This window comes from Arvicanthis niloticus, chromosome 1 (assembly GCF_011762505.2).
Source record: "Arvicanthis niloticus isolate mArvNil1 chromosome 1, mArvNil1.pat.X, whole genome shotgun sequence".
In the NCBI taxonomy this organism is placed as follows: domain Eukaryota; kingdom Metazoa; phylum Chordata; class Mammalia; order Rodentia; family Muridae; genus Arvicanthis; species Arvicanthis niloticus.
Genome location: NC_047658.1, coordinates 97373045 through 97395791, shown reverse-complemented (window position 1 = coordinate 97395791; position 22747 = coordinate 97373045). Strand labels below are relative to the sequence as shown.

General features: G+C 38.9%; 1 protein-coding gene across 9 annotated transcripts in view; it reads left to right on the top strand.

Moving 5' to 3' along the window:
* The window catches only part of Ate1 (arginyltransferase 1), a 103849-nt gene extending 83163 nt beyond the window's left edge, over nucleotides 1-20686 (top strand). For 5 of the 9 annotated variants that reach the window (XM_076911591.1, XM_034506415.2, XM_034506424.2 and 2 more), the window contains one exon: nucleotides 17394-17742. In XM_076911591.1, coding sequence (XP_076767706.1) covers nucleotides 17394-17572 — 179 coding nt within the window. In that variant the 3' untranslated portion in view covers nucleotides 17573-17742. Of the gene's footprint in view, nucleotides 1-17393 lie in introns of all 9 variants that reach the window. The other 4 variants (XM_034506398.2, XM_034506406.2, XM_034506392.2 and 1 more) reach the window with 2 other exon arrangements.
* Nucleotides 20687-22747: the final 2061 nt, after the last annotated feature.

Below are 22747 nucleotides of genomic sequence, written 5' to 3'. Positions count from 1 at the left end.
CATCTGAGGGTGCTTTATAAAGTAGAACAAGAGTCATATGTCATAATTCTGTGGATGCTTGTGCTGCTTTACTTTTGATTAAATAAAAGGCATTTTGGTAAGGTAAAAACTACTTGGCTGTTAATGTGACCATTAAGAAATACTACAGGGGGTTTGGGAGTGAGCAAAAATGAAAACAAATACTATTATGTGGCAGGCACTGTCTAACATAGACAGTCCTTATACATTTTGTTGAAACAGAAGACAATATTTTGGAGTTGATTTTTAAGCCTTGATAGACTGTAACTCATAGTATTAAGCAAACAATTTGGTATTACTCAACGGTTTATAGTCCTTGTTTCAGTGTTTTTCACAGTGAAATTTTATTGAGTCTATATTATTTCTCAAGCACCATCCTGTTTGTCCCCATATTACTCATTTTATCCTCAAACAACATTTTATACTGACTGCTCAATGTTTGTTGTAAAAACACATTTTTTTCAAAATCTTCATTTTTTTCAAAGAATGAAAACGAATTTTATTCCAGTTTTGCTCTGTACTTTTTGAAGTACCTTATTTTTAGAAATTAAAAAATTTTTATTTCTGTTTCAGTTATGATTATAGTAATGTATACCTTTTACCATAGATTAGTCTAGAGTTTGTTTGGTTCTCTACAGACTTTGAAGTGTTTGCAAGGATTTTTCCAGTTTGCTCCTAATGTGACCAAGCCATACATCATTGCTTTTGAATGTGTTTGCTATGAATATAATGATATTTTGGACCTAGTGCTTTGTATATTTCCTAGGGTAGGCTATTTCTAGCACATCTTGACTCTTCTCAAAGTTGCTGAAACAACTATGGAAAAGCTCAGTCCTAGTGTGGCCCCTGAAGCCCCAATGCTCCAATTGGTGTTATTTCAAAGGGGCTTCTTTTCTTTTTCCTCCATTCTGTTTTTTCCTGGCATAGTCTGCTGGCATTTTCTGATACTTATGTAGTTTTTCTATCATATGCCCATTGAAAACCCAGGCTCACTCAGATAGAATGTCTGGAGGAAAGCTCTCTGTCCTGTATTCACTGATCTGGCATGACTTTCTGACATTGTGTTTATGTTCCCTCAGAAGAGTAGATGGAGCTAACACATCTTAATCACTAGGAAACAATACCTACAAAAGGGCAAACTTCCTTAGGGGTCGCAGAATCCTCTGCAGTGATAATTCATGGTAAAGGGAGGACTCTGTCCTAACATGTACAGAGTTGAGTTGCTGTTCCTTTTGCACCTTTGAGGATAAATTTTTTTTTTTTAAGAATAGTAAGTTTCTTTAAAAGAAAAAGGTGTGTGTGTGTGTACCATCATTAATGTGTCTACCTCACCTATCTTGTGTGTTCCTGGGATTGAATTTAGGTTTTTAGTTTTGCTAATAAGCAACAAGCACTTTATCCATTAAGCTATGTCAGTGGCTCCCAGGTAGTTTTTTTTTGTTTTGTTTTTTTGTTTTTTTTTTTTTTTAAATTTGATGTCAGCATAACTACTCAAAGTTATAAAGAAAATCGTATTACTTGAGGGATAGTTAATAAATCAATATTTTATATTGTCCGTAATGATGGTAATGATTAGATAAAGCCAGCTGGAGGTAGAACCAGTTGTACCACAGCACATGTTCTAAAGGAAATAGGCACCAAAGCAAGAAAATAACTGATTTGTTTGGTTCAAATTGTTGGTAAGTCTAGGAAATTTGTGTTAACATGGCAAAGGTAAAGCATTAAAGTGTTGTGAAAAAGTTTTGCTTGGAACATAGCTGAACACATTTTGTTTTTCCATGATGTTAGAATTTATGAATGACAACTAATTCACGAAGTTGCAGTGGCTGCATTGTGCCAGCTTCTCCCACTTTCCTTGATGGCCACAGCCAAGACAAATGTATGCTTTTTTAGTACAACTGTAATTACCTATATTAAGTCCTGACCATATATTACACACAACACAGTAGATTTATCTGTTTGTTCATCCATCCATCTGTCCATCCATCCATCCATCCATCCATTGCTGAAAACTGTTAAGAGACTTTCAGAAGCCCTTAGAATCTGAGGAAGTGAAATAACCAGAAGGTCTTTGGAGAATCAGAGTCTACCACAGAGGCAAAAGGATGAGAACAAGTCTAGTATTTGATTTTCTTGATGCAGCTGTAACACATCTGTGCCCTTATAGTTCCAATTTTCTCCGGGATCAACTTAGAAAAATAAGTCATTCAGCAGATTGTGCCATGTGGGTGGTGACAGACAGGTAGTGCTGTTTATATGTCCATTCTGCCCCCCAGAAAGGAACTGCTGTAGAGTTCTTCAGTGCATGCAGTCTGCAGAGCCTCTACTTCACATTGTATTTTATAAGTGTGTGAGTATCCCATACACTTTTCGGGACTTGTGTGGACTCTTGGACCCAAGTTTCTGCATGTTGAGGGATGGTAAGTGGGACTCCTGATGTTAAACTAGAGACCAGCTCTCCCTCATTTGCATGTGTGACAGACAGTAAAATTTTACTGTTTGTATTTTTATTTTAAAATGTCAGTACTCAGACATATTAAGGTAAACTTTAGTTGCGAATGATCTAATTTCTGAAGGTTGTTTCAAAGCCAGTGTTGGCAGAGAATTTTAGACCAGATTGTTGCATAAATGTTTGTTAGCTCATTTTCATTGAGTAAGCTTGCACATGTAGTATATGATTTGGGTGTGAGATAGAGGTGAGTCCAAAGAGATGAGCAACAATACCCAGGAAGATCTGACAGAGAAAAATGCAAACTGATGTAGTGTGTTTGTTAGTGTCAGAAGAGGACCATGTGACTTTTTTCATCTATGTGACCAGATACTGAAGACAAAACAAGTGAAGGGAGTAAAGATTATTTTATTCATGGCTGCATCCATCATGGCTCTGGGGACCTGAGTGGATCAATGAGAAATAAAAAGACAGATAGATGGAAACATTGATGGAAAAGCTGGAATCAGGTGTGTTGGACTATCTGCTGGAGAAACCACAGAGTCCCAGAATCCTGGATTGTTTATTATATAGACTTGAACAGAAAGGCAGGGTTACCACATACAGCTGAACAAGGAGGTGGGGTTATTACATACGGATTAGCAAGGAGGCAGGGCTTTATGGTACACATGACTCAGGACTTGACTGACTCAGGGCTTCCTCTACTCTCTACATTTATGAAATCAGAGCACATTAAGGCGTCTGAGAAGTAATGAAACACAAAAAAAAATATGGAAGACAGATGGGAAGACTGGCCTCAGATAAGAACAGAACACCTTCTTGGCATGAGAAGAAGGGAGAGTGCTGTGAGGGTGAAGGTGCAGTGGAGGCCTGGAGCTCCTTCCCCTGCGCCTCTCTTTCACTGCAGTGGGCGCAGGGAAAGGAGGAGATAGCAGCATATGTGTAGATGTGTAGATACGTATAGATATGAGGTATGTGTAGATTAGGTAGATGTGTTGAGGTAGCTGCTATAAAGCATGGTGAACAGCTGACTGCCAGGCCTTGCTGAGACTAGTGTTTGTGGAACTCTGGGTGTAATGCTTCCTGCACAAGTTGTGTGCTATGGCCCCGGGGCTGCAGGGCTAAGGCTTGTCTGATACAGAAAAAAGGTGGGGTTCACAAATGGCTGGAGTGAGGAGGTAGTATCTGAGTCCAATTCAGAAGAAACTGAAGATGGGGTGAGTGAGTAGAACAAAATGATGAAACATGAAGAGTGAAGAAGTAGAGCTTCTCTGAGGATCATGTCTGTGGTCTAACCAAACAAGCTGAAGGGCAGGAAATGCTGTTCTGTTTTAGAGATATGACAGATTTGGCATTGGGATTGGGAACGTAATACAGAATTCATGTGAAGGTCATTGAAGATAATGAAGTAGTCACACTGGTGAAAGCTTCTGGGTACCACTTAACTGTAAGGGTAATAAATAAAGCTCCTTTTCACTTACCAAATAGCTATGATGATACCAAGCCCAGTGAAGATAAATGCAGTATAGAGTTCTTCCTTTTTACTAATGTATCAATAGAAAAAACACCAATCCAAGCTTCTAGAAGAAGAGAATTTGAATTGATGATGGTAATCAGGTCACCTGTCTTAGTGTTTTTAAAAGTTCTGTCTGTTTCTAGCCATGTGTATGTGCATGTATGTGTATATGTATATGTGCATATATTGCTGGAGAACTAGCAAGTAACTTGAGCCCTCCACCTGAGGTTAGATGTGCCTCTTCTAGAACACAGCTTCTTAAACTTTAGCGTGACAACTTATGTGGGGTTACATAACTGAATGTGGAGGTTGTGAAAATTCTGGCAAAAATGAGAAGTTTCCTAATGTACCAAAATTAATTTAAAATCTGACAAATAGAGGTGTTTTGGCAATGCTCACCCATGTATGTTGCATGACTTCATCACAGCCTTGGCTCTGAACATGGTATGCTGGGCTTTGAATTGAGACTGTTGTAGGTGATGAATTGCAGTGTATTCTTTTATAAAATTTTGTTGCAGCTGAGTAGTGGTAGCAGATACCCTTAGTATGGTATTCAGGAGGCAGAGATGGATTTCTGGTTCGAGGCCAGCCTTGTCTACAGAGCAAATTCAAGGACAGCCAAGGCTACACAGAGAAACCCTGTCTCAAAAAAATAAAAGCAAGCAAACAAAAAGTATTTCATTAAGGAAAATAAAGACTTCATATTTTTTAATCATTTATCAGCATGTATTGAATTAATAGATTATATTGTGTTAGAATGTTTTACTTTAAAAATTGCTGTTTGAGTTGCTGGTTTGAGTTTTATAAACAAATTATTAAATGAATTTTGGATTATAATTAAGACATAATTTTCAACATTTTTTGAAGTGGTCCTAAACATATTATTTATATAAGCATTGATAATTATAAAATCAAAGTATCCATCAGCTGTGAGAAACATTGAAGATGCTTCATCAGATACTTAGCCAAGATTGAATTCTTTATGTGGAAATAAGCAAACATATCTCACTAGTATAAAATTTTTCTTTTTCCTTTAATAAATGATAAAATTATATGTTTACCAAAGAGTGGCTTTAAAATAAATTTATGATTTGTTATGTAAAATGTCAGCCTTGAATACCTATTTTATATACCCAAATACCTGGGACTATATGCACATTCTCAGGTGAGACAGGGTTGTGAGTGGATGCCCAGAGTGGATGCCCAGGATGGCATGAGTCTTGGTTAGGAAACTGCCATCCACTTCCTCCAACCAACTAAGGAAACAACTTGGCATAGTCCATTACTGTTGCTTAAACTTTGCAGTCACTAAATCAATAGCTGTTCTGGTAGCCCAGGACTCAGAATGAGTGTTTGAGGTAGGAATAGTGTACCACAAACTCTTAGCTTGTTAGCGTAGGCCAGGAAGCTGTGACTGTCTGTATTTCTTATTCAGGATGCTCAACTGTTCTGGTTCTCTTCTGCTGAAATAGTTGTATTTGAAAGTTTGAGCTGCCTCTTTGAGGGTCTTCCTCCTTATCCTGTTCTGTTAACTCCTTACCTATCCCAACATATACATGCAAGTATGTGGGAAGATTTAAAATTGAAACAAGTTTCATGAAATGAATTTACTCTCATTAGATATGATGCACTCTGTTTTCTTTATTGATCCACTAAATTGATTTTACGGTCCACTAAAAATCATAACCTATAGAAAGACTTCAGTTTTTAAAGTTTGCATTTTCAACGTGGTGTGAGTACAGGTACTCTTACTTTGTATTTTAAGAATGACTTTAGTTTATAGGAAAATGGATTAAAAAATTTTCCTAGTTTTAAAAATTAGCATTCAGTTCATGAAGATAATAGTCTATTTAAAAAAATTTGTTCCTATTTGTCAAATCTAAATGCAGATTATTTTCAATGTATAAGGCTTTCAAACTTTAGCAATAATTTAAATAAAAAGGACTTTTGAATAACCTTTGATTGCATTTACAAGATGCTAATTCAATTTTTAACATTTAAAATTTTTATAAATGTATTCAGTTTCCCACTTAATTCAATTGTCTGACAAAGTACTCTTATAAACGTAATTAGATTTGTGGGCACAATGAACTAAATATTTACCTAGTTTGATACACAGTATAAATCAATTAGTTAATTAAGCATTTTCTGTTGAAGTAATATATTATTGTGTACATGAAAAATCTTCAGGCAACCACTGTACAACTACTGAAACTAATAACTGAATTAAACATGATTGCAGGTCATAAAATTAGTATCAGAGGTCAGCTATATTTTACATATTAGCAGCAAACAAAATGAATTATAAAAGAATCCACTTAGAATAACTTAAAAGAATATTCATTATTTAGAATTACATATATCAAAAGACACTCAAGACCACTGCATTGAGAACTACAAAGCACTGTTGAGAAAACTAACCCATGTTCTGAGTCTTCAAGACTCAGTGTTATTAGCATGACAAGTGAAGTCTTGAGTAGGACCTATTGTTGTCCTGATGATCCAGTTCTAATAGTCCTAATATATAATAGTCTTGCATTCCTTGATACCATTATTCGTATCATGTGTTTGTTCTCATGAACGTTTTCACAATGTATTATCAGGTTAAAGGACACACTAAAGCCTATTTACAGTGACTTTTCAGTGGCTCCATATCCCAAAGGAGGTGGTTATATTGTTCATGACTAAGTGCTCCCCTGTCTAATTATTTGGTCATGCCAAGGAAGCCTGCATCTATTGAGCTCATAGGTTATGTCTTAACCAGTGTTTTATGTTTCTTTAGCTCTTAAGATTAACTTCATTCACAGCTAACTTTAAAGAGCTTTGAACCTGATGGAATCCCACATTGAATCATACTCATAAAATTACTCAAATTTTAGCCATATTCTAATTCTGGTTGAATTCAGGTTTCTCTCATTGAGTTTTCTGCTTGTTAGTAACTTCCAAACCCATTCTGTTTACATGCACATTGCTTATTCCTAATACCTAACCATTGCTAAGTCACTCATAGACTCATGTCAGTTTAGTGCTTCAGCTAAAAACCTAAAGAGCAGTTCTTTAGTTCTTTCCACAGGGCACTGGCTCTCAGGCTATTTAATTATCAGTGAAATGAGAACCTTTTATTTGATCTCTTTTCCTCCGTTGAGACAAATTAAAGTTGCAATTTTAGGTGAAGCCGTGATTTTCTTGAATAGTATTTCCGAAACTGTTGATCATGAACACCTATAAGAAATCTTAATAGTGATAATAGTGATAGCAATTAGTTTGATTCATATTTACTGGCCCAAGAAAACTGTGTGTGTGTGTGTCTTATTTGACAACTTAGGCTGACTTCATTGGTCTTTTCTCTAAATCCATATTCTGGAGCCAAAAGCTGTTTAGAAACAAGGTTAGGATAAGGTATGAATGTTAAAAAGTACTCCTGTCACTTCTGGGACCTGTATAAATTACTAACTAGACATTCATAATTTTGCCTAATGAGAGTCTTTTTGCCAAATGCTGGATACTGTCTACATTATGCTTACTTATATGTAGCTTTGTAACTGAAAGCTGTTGTAAGACCAATGAATGTGCTGTGACCATATATAATCGACTGCTTGTGTACATCTGTTTGGTGATATTCAAATGTTTGAAATAATGGGTCCATTCATAAAAAGCTCATATTGTGACAGTAGGCATGAAAAGACAAAGTAAAAGGTCTATTTTCTGAGTTTTTTTTTTTTTATTGTGAGTTGGCTTCATTTTTTTTTAGTTTTGTTAAAGGATCTGGTTTCTATTTTTTAAATAAGCTTTACATTTTTATTGCATCTATCTATTTATATATGGAGAGAGAGAGAAAGAGAAAGAGAGAAAGAGAGAGGGAGGGAGAGGGAGAGAGAGTTGGTCTTGGGGTTTGAACTTGGGTCTGTTGGGCTTGGTGGCAAGTCCTTTTACCTACCTATTAAGTTTCACCAACAAAGGATATGGTTTTTAAAGGGTCCACTATCTATCTTAGTTAAAGATGTTAATATTTTATATATAAACTAAAGTCTAATTGTAGTTTTGTTGGTTAAGTATATTTAAATATAATGTTCTTAGTTAAATATTTAACTGAAAACTGTCTATAACAAAACAGTGCTATTCTGTGTACTTCCACTGTGTTTAGCTGTTTTTAAATCAGTTTTGCTTTTGCTTTGTTTGTAATGTAGTTATTTTTGTTTGCCAAGTATCTGGATTCTCCATGTGTTTGTCTGCCTTCTGAGAAAGGTGTGACTTTATAAGCTTGAAGTTAAACAAACTCTAGATTGAAATATGTCTGTCTGTATTATGTATTCAAAGGTACACTTGGGAAGTGTGTTTGTGTTGTTTGTACTTTAAAGGTTGACATCAAGTGTTTTTCTCAGTCACTGTTCATATTAATGTCTGAGAACTCTCGCTGAGCTTGGAGTTCACCAGTTCAGTTAGACTGGCTGGTAAACAAGCCTAGGGGCTCTCCTGTCATAGCGTCCTCAGCATTGAGATTACAGGCACACTCTCTATACTTCCTTTTTTATGTGGTTACTCGGTATCTGAACTCAGGTCCTGATTTTGCCTGGCAAGCACCCGTACCAACTGAACCATCTCCCAGCTCTTCATTTAAAGAACATTTTGTGTATCTATTATGGCATCAGTTTAAGTGACTTTATAGCATTCCTGAGTATTCTAATGAGTGAGTATGATTCTTGTGCCTTGTTTTGGGCTCTTTTCATTCTGTTCATTTTGTCCTATTCTGATGTCTTAGTTTTTGTTTTATTATTTAATAAAAGAAAAAATTTACTCTAGTGAACATTATTTGAGTGTGTTGTGGAAATTTAAAGAGGTATTTGTTCTCTTTTGGTTTACTTCATTCATTCAGTGGTGTGAGCATTGGATTGGAAACTCTTGAATTATGGCTTTGGAGTTCCAGCTGTTTTCTTAGTGAAGAAACCCAATTCTGTTTCCTCCAAAGCTTAAGTTGTGGTGTGCCTGCTGTGCTGTGATGCAGTGTGATGCAGTGTGTGCCTGCTGTGCTGTGATGCAGTGTGATGCAGTGTGATGCAGTGTGATGCAGTGTGATGCAGTGTGTACCTGCTGTGCTGTGATGCAGTGTGATGCAGTGTGTGCCTACTGTGCTGTGATGCAGTGTGATGCAGTGTGTGCCTACTGTGCTGTGATGCAGTGTGATGCAGTGTGATGCAGTGTGTGCCTGCTGTGCTGTGATGCAGTGTATGCAGAGTGTGCCTGCTGTGCTGTGATGCAGTGTGACGCAGTGTGTGCCTGCTATGCTATGATGCAGTGTGATGCAGTGTGTACCTGCTGTGCTGTGATGCAGTGTGACGCAGTGTGTGCCTGCTGTGTTGTGATGCAGTGTGATGCAGTGTGTACCTGCTGTGCTGTGATGCAGTGTGATGCAGTGTGTGCCTGCTGTGTTGTGATGCAGTGTGACGCAGTGTGTACCTGCTGTGCTGTGATGCAGTGTGACGCAGTGTGTACCTGCTGTGCTGTGATGCAGTGTGACGCAGTGTGTGCCTACTGTGCTGTGATGCAGTGTGATGCAGTGTGATGCAGTGTGTGCCTGCTGTGCTGTGATGCAGTGTGTGCCTGCTGTGCTGTGATGCAGTGTGATGCAGTGTGTGCCTGCTGTGTTGTGATGCAGTGTGACGCAGTGTGTGCCTACTGTGCTGTGATGCAGTGTGATGCAGTGTGTGCCTGCTGTGTTGTGATGCAGTGTGATGCAGTGTGTGCCTGCTGTGCTGTGATGCAGTGTGACGCAGTGTGTGCCTGCTGTGTTGTGATGCAGTGTGACACAGTGTGTGCCTGCTATGCTATGATGCAGTGTGACACAGTGTGTACCTGCTGTGCTGTGATGCAGTATACGTAATGAGAGCTGTAGTGCACATGAGTGTTGTTCACATGGGTGCTTTGATTTGCAGTTTAATATCATCTAATTCCCCAAACCAAAATTAAACCAAACAATTTTTTTCAGGTTACTGACTGCTTATGACCAGTACAGACTTGGCGGTTAGGGAGTGTTAGAATGGTGGAGACATTAGATAACTGTGCTGTGTGGACTAACTGTAGACACATTATCTGAGCAAGTTCATTTACCATTTAAAATGGAGTTTAAGAGCTTAAACTGTAGTTTTAGCATCTCTTTCTTGAAAAACCCCATTGTTGTAAATCCTTTGATTAAAAGCAAAGATTGCTTTGCAGTATACTTCTTTTCTTTTTTTAAATTAGAGTTTTCAAGAATGTTTTCTTAAGCACTCAAACTGCACTCAGGAAGGCAGTCAGAGAAGGAACCCTTTAGTTCATTTGTACTTTTTGAATGTGCCAGTGGTGCTAGAGTTTGCTTTTGGACATAGTTCTGGCTCTAAACTACAAACTACAGGTATTTCTTTTATATAACTGCACACTTTCAAAGTATGTCTGAAAACAAATAGTGCTTTTGAAAAAACTGTTTTTCCAGGAGGAGGGGCCGCAGGGAGAGCCGCTCTTTGTAGCTTTGCTGTTCTGCTGTTACTCTCAGTGCTTCCTTTTGCTTTTCAAAGTCCACTGAAGAAAAATGCTTTTCTATTTTACAGAGTTTAACAGAAACATATGTGTGAAAGTGAGCAGCTCTGCTGTCTGGAAAGGGCCTCTGCTTCTGTAGACTCCTGTAGCTCTATTAGATAAGGGAAGAGTTCCCAAAGATTAAACTGAGAAACTGGAACTTAGAGAGTCTTGTCTTTGGAGTTCTTGTAAGCCCTGTGGAAGCTGAGCTTTGTAAGACAGAACTGTGTTTACTGCTCGTGTGGTCTACCTTGACTGATATGGCTGCTGCTTCACTGTGTAAGACATGAAGCTTACAGCCTTCCGCTTCAAGGCAGTTGTTGAAAAGTGCAAAGTGTAAAGTAAAAAGGAAAGCCAAGGGTTCCTGGTCATTGTGGAGATGCCAATCAGGAGCTAGCAAGTGGCTTTCAGCATGAATAGAAGTACTTGTCTGAAAGCACATACAACTCTGAAGTGCATGGACCATACCCCTGCACTGCTACACAAAGGAGAGAGTAGACAGGCAGAGTCAAAATTAAAGCCCCAGACATCAAACCTGCACAGTTAAATAGAGAAGTTTCTGAGAAAAACTGTCACCAGGAGCACAGGACAGCTTATTCTCTGGAGAGCTCTGTGTCTATCCCTTTTGTGAATAGAAGTTGTTCTGTACAGGTAGATTGCAAGTCCCAACCTACTATCCAAATGGAACAAAATCATAAGTCTTAGTTGTGTGTGTTGAATATGAAATGATTACCAGACACTTTAGAGAATTTGACACAGTCTGCATATATTAATAGGGATATCAGGGTCCTCTCTTGGGTTCTTTGTCTTGTTGATAAAAGAATTTAAGAGCAGACTCAAAAGGAAGCTCGAGGACAGCTTTATTGGAGTTTAAAAGAAAACCTGCAAAGCAGCACGCTGTTAGTCTCAGCAGTCCTGAAGGAAGGACGTGTGCAAAGATAGAGGAAGGCATACCTTTGGGATCAACCGGCACGGAGGACACATGGGGGCCATGCAGCCACATGGCAGGGGGAAAGGTGTTTTAAAGGGGGGTGACTCCCACAGTGTTAGTAAAGCATGCTTAGAACAGAGATAGAAAGAAAAGGGAAATTACTGTCTTCTAAGTAATTTGGGGAAGTGAACAGTCATTTGAAGCTACATGGCTGTGGTTCTCTCTGTAAGCTTCTATGCTAGGAGGCAAGGATTCTGAGAAGGAAAAGTATATTGTCTCATTAAAGGGGTAATTATTCTTCCTGTTTCTTTAGCATGGTGAGCCCTAAACAAGACATATTTATCACAGCACCTCTGCTCAGATCTGAGAAATCATTTCTGAAGAACACATGGACAGATCACAAGAGCCAGAGGTTGTTGGTGACCACAGGAAGCAGGTTTATACACACAGCAGGCCAGTTTCACAGCGTAGCCACTGTGACGTGACAGCATGCACAAGACTTGAAAAACTCAAGCCAAACGAAGTGCCATCAAGGAGAGAGGATGTAGACACTGGAGAACCATCCATTCCTAGCTGAGGTGCTGCCATTGACAATTGACAGCTGCTGGGAGAGGGAGAGCATGTGTTCTTCAACAGTGTATCTCTGATACATCTGCTGTGTTCTAATGGGAGGCCATATGTTTAAAAACATATAGCTGCACAAATTGGACTTGATTTTTTGATCTTGTTATTAAAGTTGAGTGGGTAGTGAAGGGGTGAATATGATCAAAGCATATTGTATGAAAATCTTGTGAACTTATTTAAAAATTTAGTAAGAAATTGAGAAAAGAAAGTTAAAAAATTAAGAGTAAAGTTATGGTAGTAACAAATCATGATCACATGGGCTGCTGCTGTGGCTGCCTTTATTCTGAAGGCATTCACACTCTTAAACTGGTTCTTAGGAGACCATCTGTGTCTGTCTCCCTCCTTTCTGTTCTCTCATTTACTGTTAATTGATTGGCTTTTATTCTCTATGGAGTCACTATTGAATTATGTATGAAATAAAATGGAATCTTGTTATCTTCTATTACAAGTTAGTGAATGAAAACATTACTATAATTAGGATATAAAATGACCGTATTTTGTACTCTTTAAATTTCATCATCATCATCATCAGTGTCTGGGTATTTTGCCTGCGTGTGTCTGTGAACCACTTGTTCTCACTTGTACTCGTAAGGTGTGCCTCTCTTGCTGAAATCATAAGGAGAACAGAAGTAGAAAATGATTATTGATTACCATAGTATGCTGTGCCAGAAATATAGATAGCAAGTTTGTGACTTTTCACAATGTCAGAGTTTATTGAATAACAATGAATTCACAAACTATCAACTTTCACTAGCTTCAGTTTACCTAGTCCTAATTTTCCTTGATTGCTGGCTTTTCGCAATTATGGTTCTTTTATCTGAATCTCAGTTACTAATATTATCTCTCAGATTATACATTAATTACACTTAACACAGTGTGTGTGTGTTTGTGTGTGTGTGTGTGTGTGTGTGTGTGTGAAGGAATGATTGCATTAGAGGTTAAAGAGACCACAGAGGGTGAAAGAGCCTTAGTGATAGGCAAGGAACAGATAGATACAAAGAGAGTCAGTGTAGGTGGTTCACTAAGACATCAAGGAGCTGTAGAGATGCTGGGAATAGGACCAGGTGGAGGGATGAGCAGACTGAGGTAGAGTGCAGTTTGAGTAGGCCATATCAAGTGGTGGGAGAGTGTTGAGTTGAAGCCTCGGAATAGCCATGTATTATCTGCCATAAGTCTCTTGACTGCATCACATAGTCAGGTGACTCTTCAATGGAACCATTGACACCACAGTATTAGGAGACACTCCCTCTCCCACCCCCTTTCAAAATAATGATTACTATGATGTTTATTCTGACTTAAGATCTCAAATTAAATTCTTGCTATTCCTTTTCTTAAAAGCTACTGTGTCTGTTTGTTTTTGTTTCTCAGTATTGGAACAGTGGACGACAGTGTTCACAGTTACCTGCTAGTCTATCCCAAATCCCTTTATTGTTTTACAGAGAATTTCTGCATCTTATCACATTAAAGTAGCATTGGCAGTTATGGAGTAGCAATAAAATAATTTTATGGTAGGGGGTCACCACAACCCAAGGAACTGTACTAAAGGGTCACAGCATTAGGAAGGTTGAGAACCACTGGTCGAAGGAATACTGGACATTAAAAACCAAGTGGTGATAATATACGTCATGTACTGCTTTCTTAAAGTTTTTATATATTTGTTACTGTGGCTTCCATCACAGTCTCTTGCATATGTTTTGAGTGCCCCGAGGTATCTTATTTAGTGCCCTTTGGCTGGCTTGATCTTGTGTAGGTCTGGGTAGGCAGCCATAGCTCTGGGAGTTCGTGCATGCAGTAGCCATTTTATTTCACAGCACTACCCCCTTCCTCTGGCTCCCACCATCTTTCTGCCCCTTCTTCCACAAAGCTCGGAGCTGTGATGACATTGATCATAGTGGTAATTCTACTTTATAGAATATGTCTTAAATTTGTGTTTATCATGCCTCTTTGTAACTAGAGTCAAGTTACATAGTTTGAGTAAGAATATTAGAAATGATGAACTTATATCAGGTGGTATGTAACCGCTTGATGACCTGATGAAGTGTGTTGCAAGTCTGCACTCTAGTCAAAGTTAGTGTATTGTATAGGTCAAGTAATTAATAAATATTTTGTGCAAATATATCTTCAGATGATGTAAGTATCCTGCCACATCAAACCTACATCTACTAGTTTTTAATACCCTTAATAGAATGATTAGGTTCAGAATATGAATCCAAACTTGAGACTCCTTTTTCGTTACTATCCCATAGTTTTACAAAATGTGTATGTATATGTATATTATTTAAAGTTTGTATTTAGGGCTGGAGATGGTTCCATTGGTATAGCACTTACATTGCAAATTTGAGGACTGGAGTTCAACCCCCAGAACCCATGTGGAAAGCCAGTGTGTTAGCACTTGCTTGTAATGCAAGCCATGGAGAGGTGACTGACAGACAGATCCCTGGAAGCTCTCTGGCCAGCTAGTCTAGCCACCTTGGCAAAGTTCCAGGCCAGTGAGAGACCCTGTCCCAACAAAAAGTAAGTGTCCTTTTAGACACCAACTTGTTCTCTTACCTCACACTCACACATAATTAGGTGCACAGTCTGAACCTGCAGAGTCTATTAAACTTGGCTGGCTTCCATTCAAAAAATTATACAATTGTTTGGAAATTAAAAGAGCCCAGAATAGCTTTTTTTTTTTTTTTTTTTTTTTTTTTTTTTTTTTTTTTTAATTTAAAGAATGGAGTTAACATACTCATTGGACCAGTATTTGGGAGTTAGAAAAAAAGACTTCATATTTATGACTAATTACTTTTCAAAAAGTAAACTCAGACCATTCAGTGGTAGACAAGAATTACAGTGTTGTCACCAAATGACACTTGGTTAGTTGAATATCCAAATGCAGAAAATGAAATTGGTCCCCAGCTTTACAATTGCAGAAACTAAAAATGAATTGAACCTAAAGTAGGAGAGATAAAATTTAAAACTCTTAGGGAAAAAATAAACACAAAGTAAATCAAACTGTTTGATATTTCCAGACACTCTTAAGAAAGGAAAGTTAGCCGGGCAGTGGTAGTGCACGCCTTTAATCCCAGCACTTGGGAGGCAGAGGAAGGCGGATTTCTAAGTTCGAGGCCAGCCTGGTCTACAGAGTGAGTTCCAGGATAGCCAGGACTACACAGAGAAGCCCTGTCTCGAAAAACCAAAAAAAAAAAAAAAAGGAAAGTTAGCTGGGCCTGGTGGCATATGCCCTTAATTCTAGCATTCAGGAAGCAGAGGCAGGTGGATATATGTGAGTTTGAAGCCAGCCTGGTCTACTTAACAAGTTCTAGGCAAGACCCTGTCTTAAAAAAAAAAAAAAAAAAAAAAAAAAAAAAAAAAGTAAAGAAAAGGAAGGGAAAGGAAAGGAAGGAAGAAAGGAGAAAGAAAATTGAAAGTATAGTCGAAAGGAGAAAGTACTTAAAAAACCAATATCTGAACATATATACAAATCAGTAAAAAGACAGCCAAATTTGAAGATGGGCAAATGATTCAAGTAGATCCTTTCTGAACAAAATAAACCATTCATGAAAGGATGTTCAGGGCCCTCAAGACCAAGTTCTCCATCTAGAGGGACAGAGGGTTGGGAATAAGAGACAAAGAGGAGATAGAGGATGAGGAAGAAGAAACTTGAAATGTTTGTGGCTTAGTTGCAGATTTCATTTCTAGCCCTGTATGGTAGAGCACAGCCACGCTTACGTCGTATACTATGTCTTGGGTCTGGATTTGTTGAGTAGAAAGCACAGTGACTTTCATTCACACATTGGCTTGGGTTCCTTTTCCAGGTCTCTACAAGTATGCATGTATCCCAAATTCACTATCTGAAACCCTTGTATACTAAGCATTTTTGTTTGGTTGGATTGTGGGGGTTTTTTTTGGGATGAGTCTTGCTGTGTATCCCAGACTGACTTAGAATTTTCTATGTAGCCAGGGTGGTCTTGAGCTTATGATCCTCCTCCCTCTCACTGCCAAGAGCTAGGACCACAGGTGTACTCCACCACACCCAGTTCATCCTGAGTGTTTGAGCCAGAGACTCAGACAGCCTGCCCTGGACTTTCAGAAACTACCAGTTTCTGTTCTTTGCTTTTTTCTCTTCTGTGCTGCTATCTTTAACCAGCTCCTCACTGGTAGACTTTTGGGGTGTGTGGTTTCCAGATACTGTTGTGAGGACTTGTACACAGAAGCATTTCTGTGGGTGTTGCCCAGCTTAAGAGCTTAAGAGCAGGACTTAAATACTTCATAAAACCCTGGTGCTTAAGGTTCGCTCAGACTAGTTTTCACGTGGGATTTCTGCAGAAGGATTCCACAATGTTTGGAGGCTCCTAAAATCCTTCTCTGGTAATTCCAGTATGAAGTCATCTATAGGTAGCATGGTTCAGTGATTTAAATGAGTGTACACATTAATAGATACAGTGTAACACTCTCTGTGGATTAGAACCAGCAATGAGTCCAGTAATAGGACTCTAGAAGAATGTTGGCTTAAACATTATTTTATGTAACTATCTAGGCGTAGGCAGCTCAGGTGACATGACAGTTCCATGAAGTCAGAGGTTGCCCCGCCCCCCACCAGTCTTGTTCTCACTAAACCAAAGGCAAGCTCCCGGGCAGAAGTTAGGGATCCTGCCCTTGTGTTGGTCCATGTACAGGCTATAGCCTGAAGGAAGGTACAGATGAGCTTGTTCTCTCTGAACGGCTCTTGCAGTCTCAGAGAGCACACTTGTGCTGACCAGAACTGAGGCATAGGCCACAGCCACTTCAGAGAAGGCAGGGACACAGGTGTCCTTCTAGGTTGTTGTATGCCTTGATACAGGCTGTGAGCTCTAGTGTATGGATGCAGCAGCCACAGCACCCTGTGCTATGTCTCCTATGGAAGCTGTGAGAATCTGCCCTTTTCCCTCCACAAAACCAGACCTCTTTATGCCTGCTAAATTGGCCATAAGTTTCCATGCAGAGTCAAAGCCTCAGGTAGCATGCTGAACTAGAGAGTTATTGGAGATGTGATGTGGACTCTAGAAATATTCAGGAGCATCGTAGATGCCACTGCATTTCAGAAAATCACAAGGGTAAAGTATGGTAGCGTGGATCTCAGTTCAGTGCAGTTCTTTGATTACTCTGTTTTGGCTAGTGTGCTGGGCAGTGCCTATTGCCTCTCACTAAAACCCTCCTGTTTGTTCTTATGAGCTACACAACAGGATCTGCTAGTCCATCGTGTTTCAGACTACACACTTCAACGTTACATGTGTGCGGCTTTGATATATGGTGGTCTTTGACCTGTATTTGTTTCTTTGCAGAGGATGAAGGGCGCAGTAAGGAACTTGACCGACTACGTGTGTTTCACAGACGATCTGCCATGCCTTATGGTGTTTATAAGAACCACCAAGAAGATCCAAGTGAGGAGGCCGCTGTGCTGGAGTATGCAAACCTCGTAGGGCAGAAGTGCTCGGAGAGGATGCTGCTGTTCAGACACTGAAGGCCTGTGCCATACCCCAGCACCAGCCTGGGCTCTCCTGCCACAGTCCTGCCTGCGTCTTGGCTCCTGCAGCCACTTACCAAGTACATTCGTAGAGCTTTTTAAAAATATTTTGTGGAATTGTATTTATGAGAATCTTGTGGTTAATATAAAGATTTTAAAATACTCTATGATCTAGTCCTTTAACTGGGACTTGTCCTTTTGAAGTTTGCTTCTGGAGCAAAGTGTGCTAACTGTCTCCAGTAAATATTTGAGGAAGGAAAGTGAAGAAGTAAATCTAAGTAATTTCCTCATAGTTACTGTTTTGTGCTGGAGAAATTCTGACACAGAGACTATTCTTTTAGACTAGTGGTTCTTAACCTGTGGGTTCATGACACCCATAGGTGCCAAATGTTAGATAAGGACTGTAGCAAAATTACAGTTATGAAGTAGCAACAAAATAATTTTATGGTTGGGGGAGGAGTCACCACAATGTGAGGAACTGTATTAAAGAATAGCAGTATTGGGAAGGCAGAGAACCACGTTAGCTTATGCTGACATTAGCTTATGCTGGGAAATTCAGGTGGGGTCAAAGGTGAAGAGCACATTCCATCACCAGGAAATGTGCCTTTCCCACAAACCAAAACTCTGTTGCTCTGTTTGATATTAAATTCGTCCAGTGTTATAGTGTATTATTAGTAGACAACCTGTAAAGGAAATGTAAACATTGCAAACATCAGGTGTTCACTCTGGGTGTCTGTCCAGGATGGTCCTGCTTATATCTGTTGTCTTGGCATAATTGTTTTCCCTGTCACTAGTGTTCCCTTGTGCCCCAGAGTTATCGCAGTTTGGATGATAAAATATGCAGTGTGATCTTAGTGGTGTTTGTTCTATTTCTGCAAATCTAAGAAACAACTTTTTAAAGAAACATAGTAACTCCTGCTTGATCTGAGGCTTATCCAAAGAATATGTTCCTGTTTTCCATTTTCTGGAACACAGACACTCTTTTGTGATTAGTGATAGAATTGGTTATTAACTAGTCCTGGAGCTGTGCACAAGCTGTAGTGGAGTTGGTGGGGCCTATAGCCTCTGCATTCTTCTGATTGTGGGTCAGAGAGTAAGCACTGCCATTGGTACTTCAGAATGGAGAGCAGCCACTCACTTTCATTCTTGTGATGTTGGGCCTTTTGCTTGCTCACCAAATGCCTGCTGTCAAGGAGGCAGGCAGCCAGCTGGTTAAAGAGGCACATCAGACATGGCGAAGCGAGGCTCCCCTCAAGTGGGCTGGAAGCTGGATGTACAGGTTAGCTTTTTTTCTCTACTTGTTCTCAGTTGGACCCTTCTGGCCTTGGACCTGCAGAGAGCACCCTATCCTACAGTGAAGGTAGTGTTACTTTATTTCTTTTTATAAAAATTACTCCAATAGTAATCAACTAAAACACTAAGAAATTAAGTAATTTGAAATCCTAGACCTAGGGAAAGGAACATTATGGAAACCCACACATCACTAGTCCACCTCAAATAAAATTGCGCATTCTTTGCTATGTAGTTGTTCTCAGTGGTAACGTGTAAATGTATCTGAGATTGAAGATTGTTGAAAATGTGATAGGTAATCTCAGTATTATTAAGTAGAGTGGGGTCAGCATATATGCCCTTGGCATTGGGTAGCCAGGCATACTGCATTCCCCCTTTTCCTTGTAGGTGGTATATCCATGCTACCAGAATTTGGGGGAGGGGTTCAGCCCAATATCTTACCCTAGCTCTGAGTTCCTCCTGCAGAGTGTAGAGGAAAGTGGCTCACTGTCCCTGTTACTATACTAATGAGCCTACCCTAGGGTGAAAACTCTTCAGCTCAGTTGCTATGTTCTCATTCTCTCCCTCTACTCTTCCTCCTGCCCTCTATTCCCCCCATGTATGTGTGTGTGTGTGTGTGTGTGTGTGTGTGTGTGTGTGTGTGTGTGTGTGTACACACACACACACACACACACACAAACTAGAATGAAATCTTAGGGGTCTACATGTTGTCAAAGATGTGCCCTTGGGTGGGGCTGAGGAGATAACCCAGTTAGTACAGTGCCTGAGTTCAGTTCTCTAGAGCCCATGTAAAATGCTGGGTTTGGTAGCATGTGTTTGGAATGCAGGTACTGGGGATTCAGTAGAGGAGTACATCTGGGGCCCACTGGCCAGTGGCCTAGCCTACTGAGTGAGCATGGAGCCATTGAGAGACCCTGTCTAAAAGGAGGCAGACAGCATTCATGAGGACATTAGGTGTTGTCCTCTATACATGGGTTACAAAAAGGAGCCTGCCAATGTTTTGAGCTCTCTAGTGAGTGTCACAGCTAGGATAGGACAGTCAAAAGTATCCCAACTTGGCATTTTTGTGAAGTCTAACTGAGGTACCTAATTCTGTCAGTGATTTTCATCTAAATAAAGATACATGGAAGCCTTTGAGGGACAGTGTCTGTCTTCTTCAGGCAGGAAGGTCTCTGTGCTCCATCTCCTTCTTTAGTCCCCTTCTGAATTCAAGTAGAGTCACACCTCCCTCCATACCTGACAGCACAGGGGTTATTTTGATTCTCAGTGTACCATCTTTATTTAAATTATTTTCAGTTCTCTGAGACTTTTGTTACTTTTATTACAGGTAATCTAAGCACTTTTATATTCAAAGATAGAGACTATATGATCAGATGAATATATTCACTCAATTAAAATTATTTAGGTAAAAATTATTGTTTATGTTTCCTTTCAAGCAATCTATCCTATTTTTATCCATTTGCAAATGCAAGTTTTGTGTGGTTTCTTAGCATATCAAAATTATTATGTAGAAGAATATTTCTAGCTTTCTGAACAGCAAATAGTTCCGTTTATAAATATTGTATTATTTCAGTATGAATAAAGGTGAGAGAGAATACAAACATTTAACCAAAATGATTCTACTGTGGCTGACTTAAAAGAAAAGAAGGAAATGAGTGGGGACTTGATTTGTTTGAATTACAAGTTATTCAAATGTGTTTTCCTTTCCTAAGGAAACCATTGGCTATAAGGCAAAATAAGTTTGATTGCATTGGATATTTTTGCTCTTGTAAAAAAGCCCAAAATAATAATAATAAAAAAATAAAGCTGTTTGTATCTGCAGTGGTACTTGTCATTCATTATTTAATAACATATAGGTCCAGCACCATATATGCCTGTAATCATTCAGTGTCATCTACGGGTATGCATGCACACACACACTCACACACATACCCTTGAATACATTACACCTGTAATAAATATGTAGAAAATGTTAGCTGTGTGAATTATAAAATTTAATTGTGAATAATCAGCTGTAGACCATTTGGTTATGTCAAAGTATGGGTGAGTTTCTCTCTAGAGAATAAATCTCAGTATAAGCAAAATGTATAAAATTTCACAAAAATTAGGATGAACTTATTTCTTTTATCCTGAGGGATTTTCTAAAGTTTCCAGAGGTATTTGTAAAACTGTAAGGCCACAGTGTATTTAATTCACAGTTGTATTGGTGGGATACATTTTCCAGTGTTTTGTCTTTCCCTGTGATAAAGAGGATCATGGTAGATTGGTGATAAAATGAACCTCATTTTCAAGAGAATTAAATATTACTTTTAATTTTCTCCAGACAGAATAGTTATGGTTTTATTATTTTTCTGATTTTAAAGTGACAGTGGTGTACACGTATGTAATCCAAGCACTCAGGAGGCAGAAGCTGGTAGATCTCTGATTTTGAGGCCAGCCTGGTCAACAAATCAAGTTCCAAGACAGAAAATCACTAATCATCACTTTGTGCTGTTCACATTTTGGTATATATTCTTTCAAACTTATTTTCTACCGTGTGTGTGTGTGTGTGTGTGTGTGTGTGTGTACACATAGGTACATAGGTGCACTTAAACATACACTTTTTTTTTTAAAGTGAAGTCATACCATGAGTATGGTCTCATGCTTCTTTATCATTTTACTTTGAGTGTATTAATATAGAATGGTCTTGGCCTGGAGACATGGCTCAGAAATTAAGAGCACTGGCTCCTCTTCTGAGATCCTAAGTTCAATTCCCAGCAAACACATAGTGGCTCACAACTATCTATAATGAGATCTGGTGTCCTCTTCTGGCATGTAGGTAGACATGCAGGCAGAACTCTATACATAATAAATAAATAAAAAATAAATAAATAAATAAATAAATAAATAAATCTTTAAAAGAAAATAAAACTGCCTTAATGCTTCCATAGTATCCCAGTGTACATTTGGTCCTAATGCTTGAATAGTATAAAGCGTGTACTTATGTTTGGAGAAGAAGACTTATACCCCTGAGCCCTCTTTATCCGTAACAGGAATTATTGTTAACAGCATTACCAGGTTTTTTGGTTTTTTGGGGTTTTTTGCTACTAACAACAAATAACAATTTATTGTTTTCTTTTTAAGAAAACCCAAGCTTCGTTTTTAGAATGTAAAATAACTAACATTCGATATACGTTATACAGACATGATAAACAGTACAAAAGGAACATATATCTGTGTGGTCCAAGTGATCAAACCCTGCACATGCCAGCCAGGCAAGCATTCTACCCTTGAGCTCCACTAAGAGGAAGGCCACCTCCAGCCTTGTGAGCTTATCAACATGTAATTATTATGAGCTCTGTAGTTCTTACTTCATCAAATTACCTAAGTGAAATAAAAGGCTTTGCAATATTTATTCATTGATGATTGCATGTATGTCTGTAATGTATTGTGAGTATATTCATCCCTTTACCCTTTTGTATTTACCCTTTGCAATATTTGGGGCTTAGACTATCCATGTCCTTGTGGGCGTTCTATACAGTATTGAAAGCCTTAGCTTCACAGTGCTAGCTTAGAAGGTGAGGCGCATGGCAGGTCATCAGATCACAAGGGTCTTGTAAGTTTATCTGGTCCCCTTGTAAGGCCCTACCTCTCATCCCAGGAAGATAAAGCAAGCCAGTATCTGTGACTAGATAGTGTGTTCTCATCAGACACACAGTATCCTAGCACCAGGATCTTAAACTTCCCAAGAAGTTCCTCCAGAACTCAAGAATGAATTCCTATTGTCTTATGCCCCCTATCTGTGCCTTGTTATAACAGCCCCAACAGACAGCTGCTAGCATTATTTCTACCCTTCATTCCCCAGCTGTCTTTACCTCTTTACCCAACGCTTCAGAAAAATAA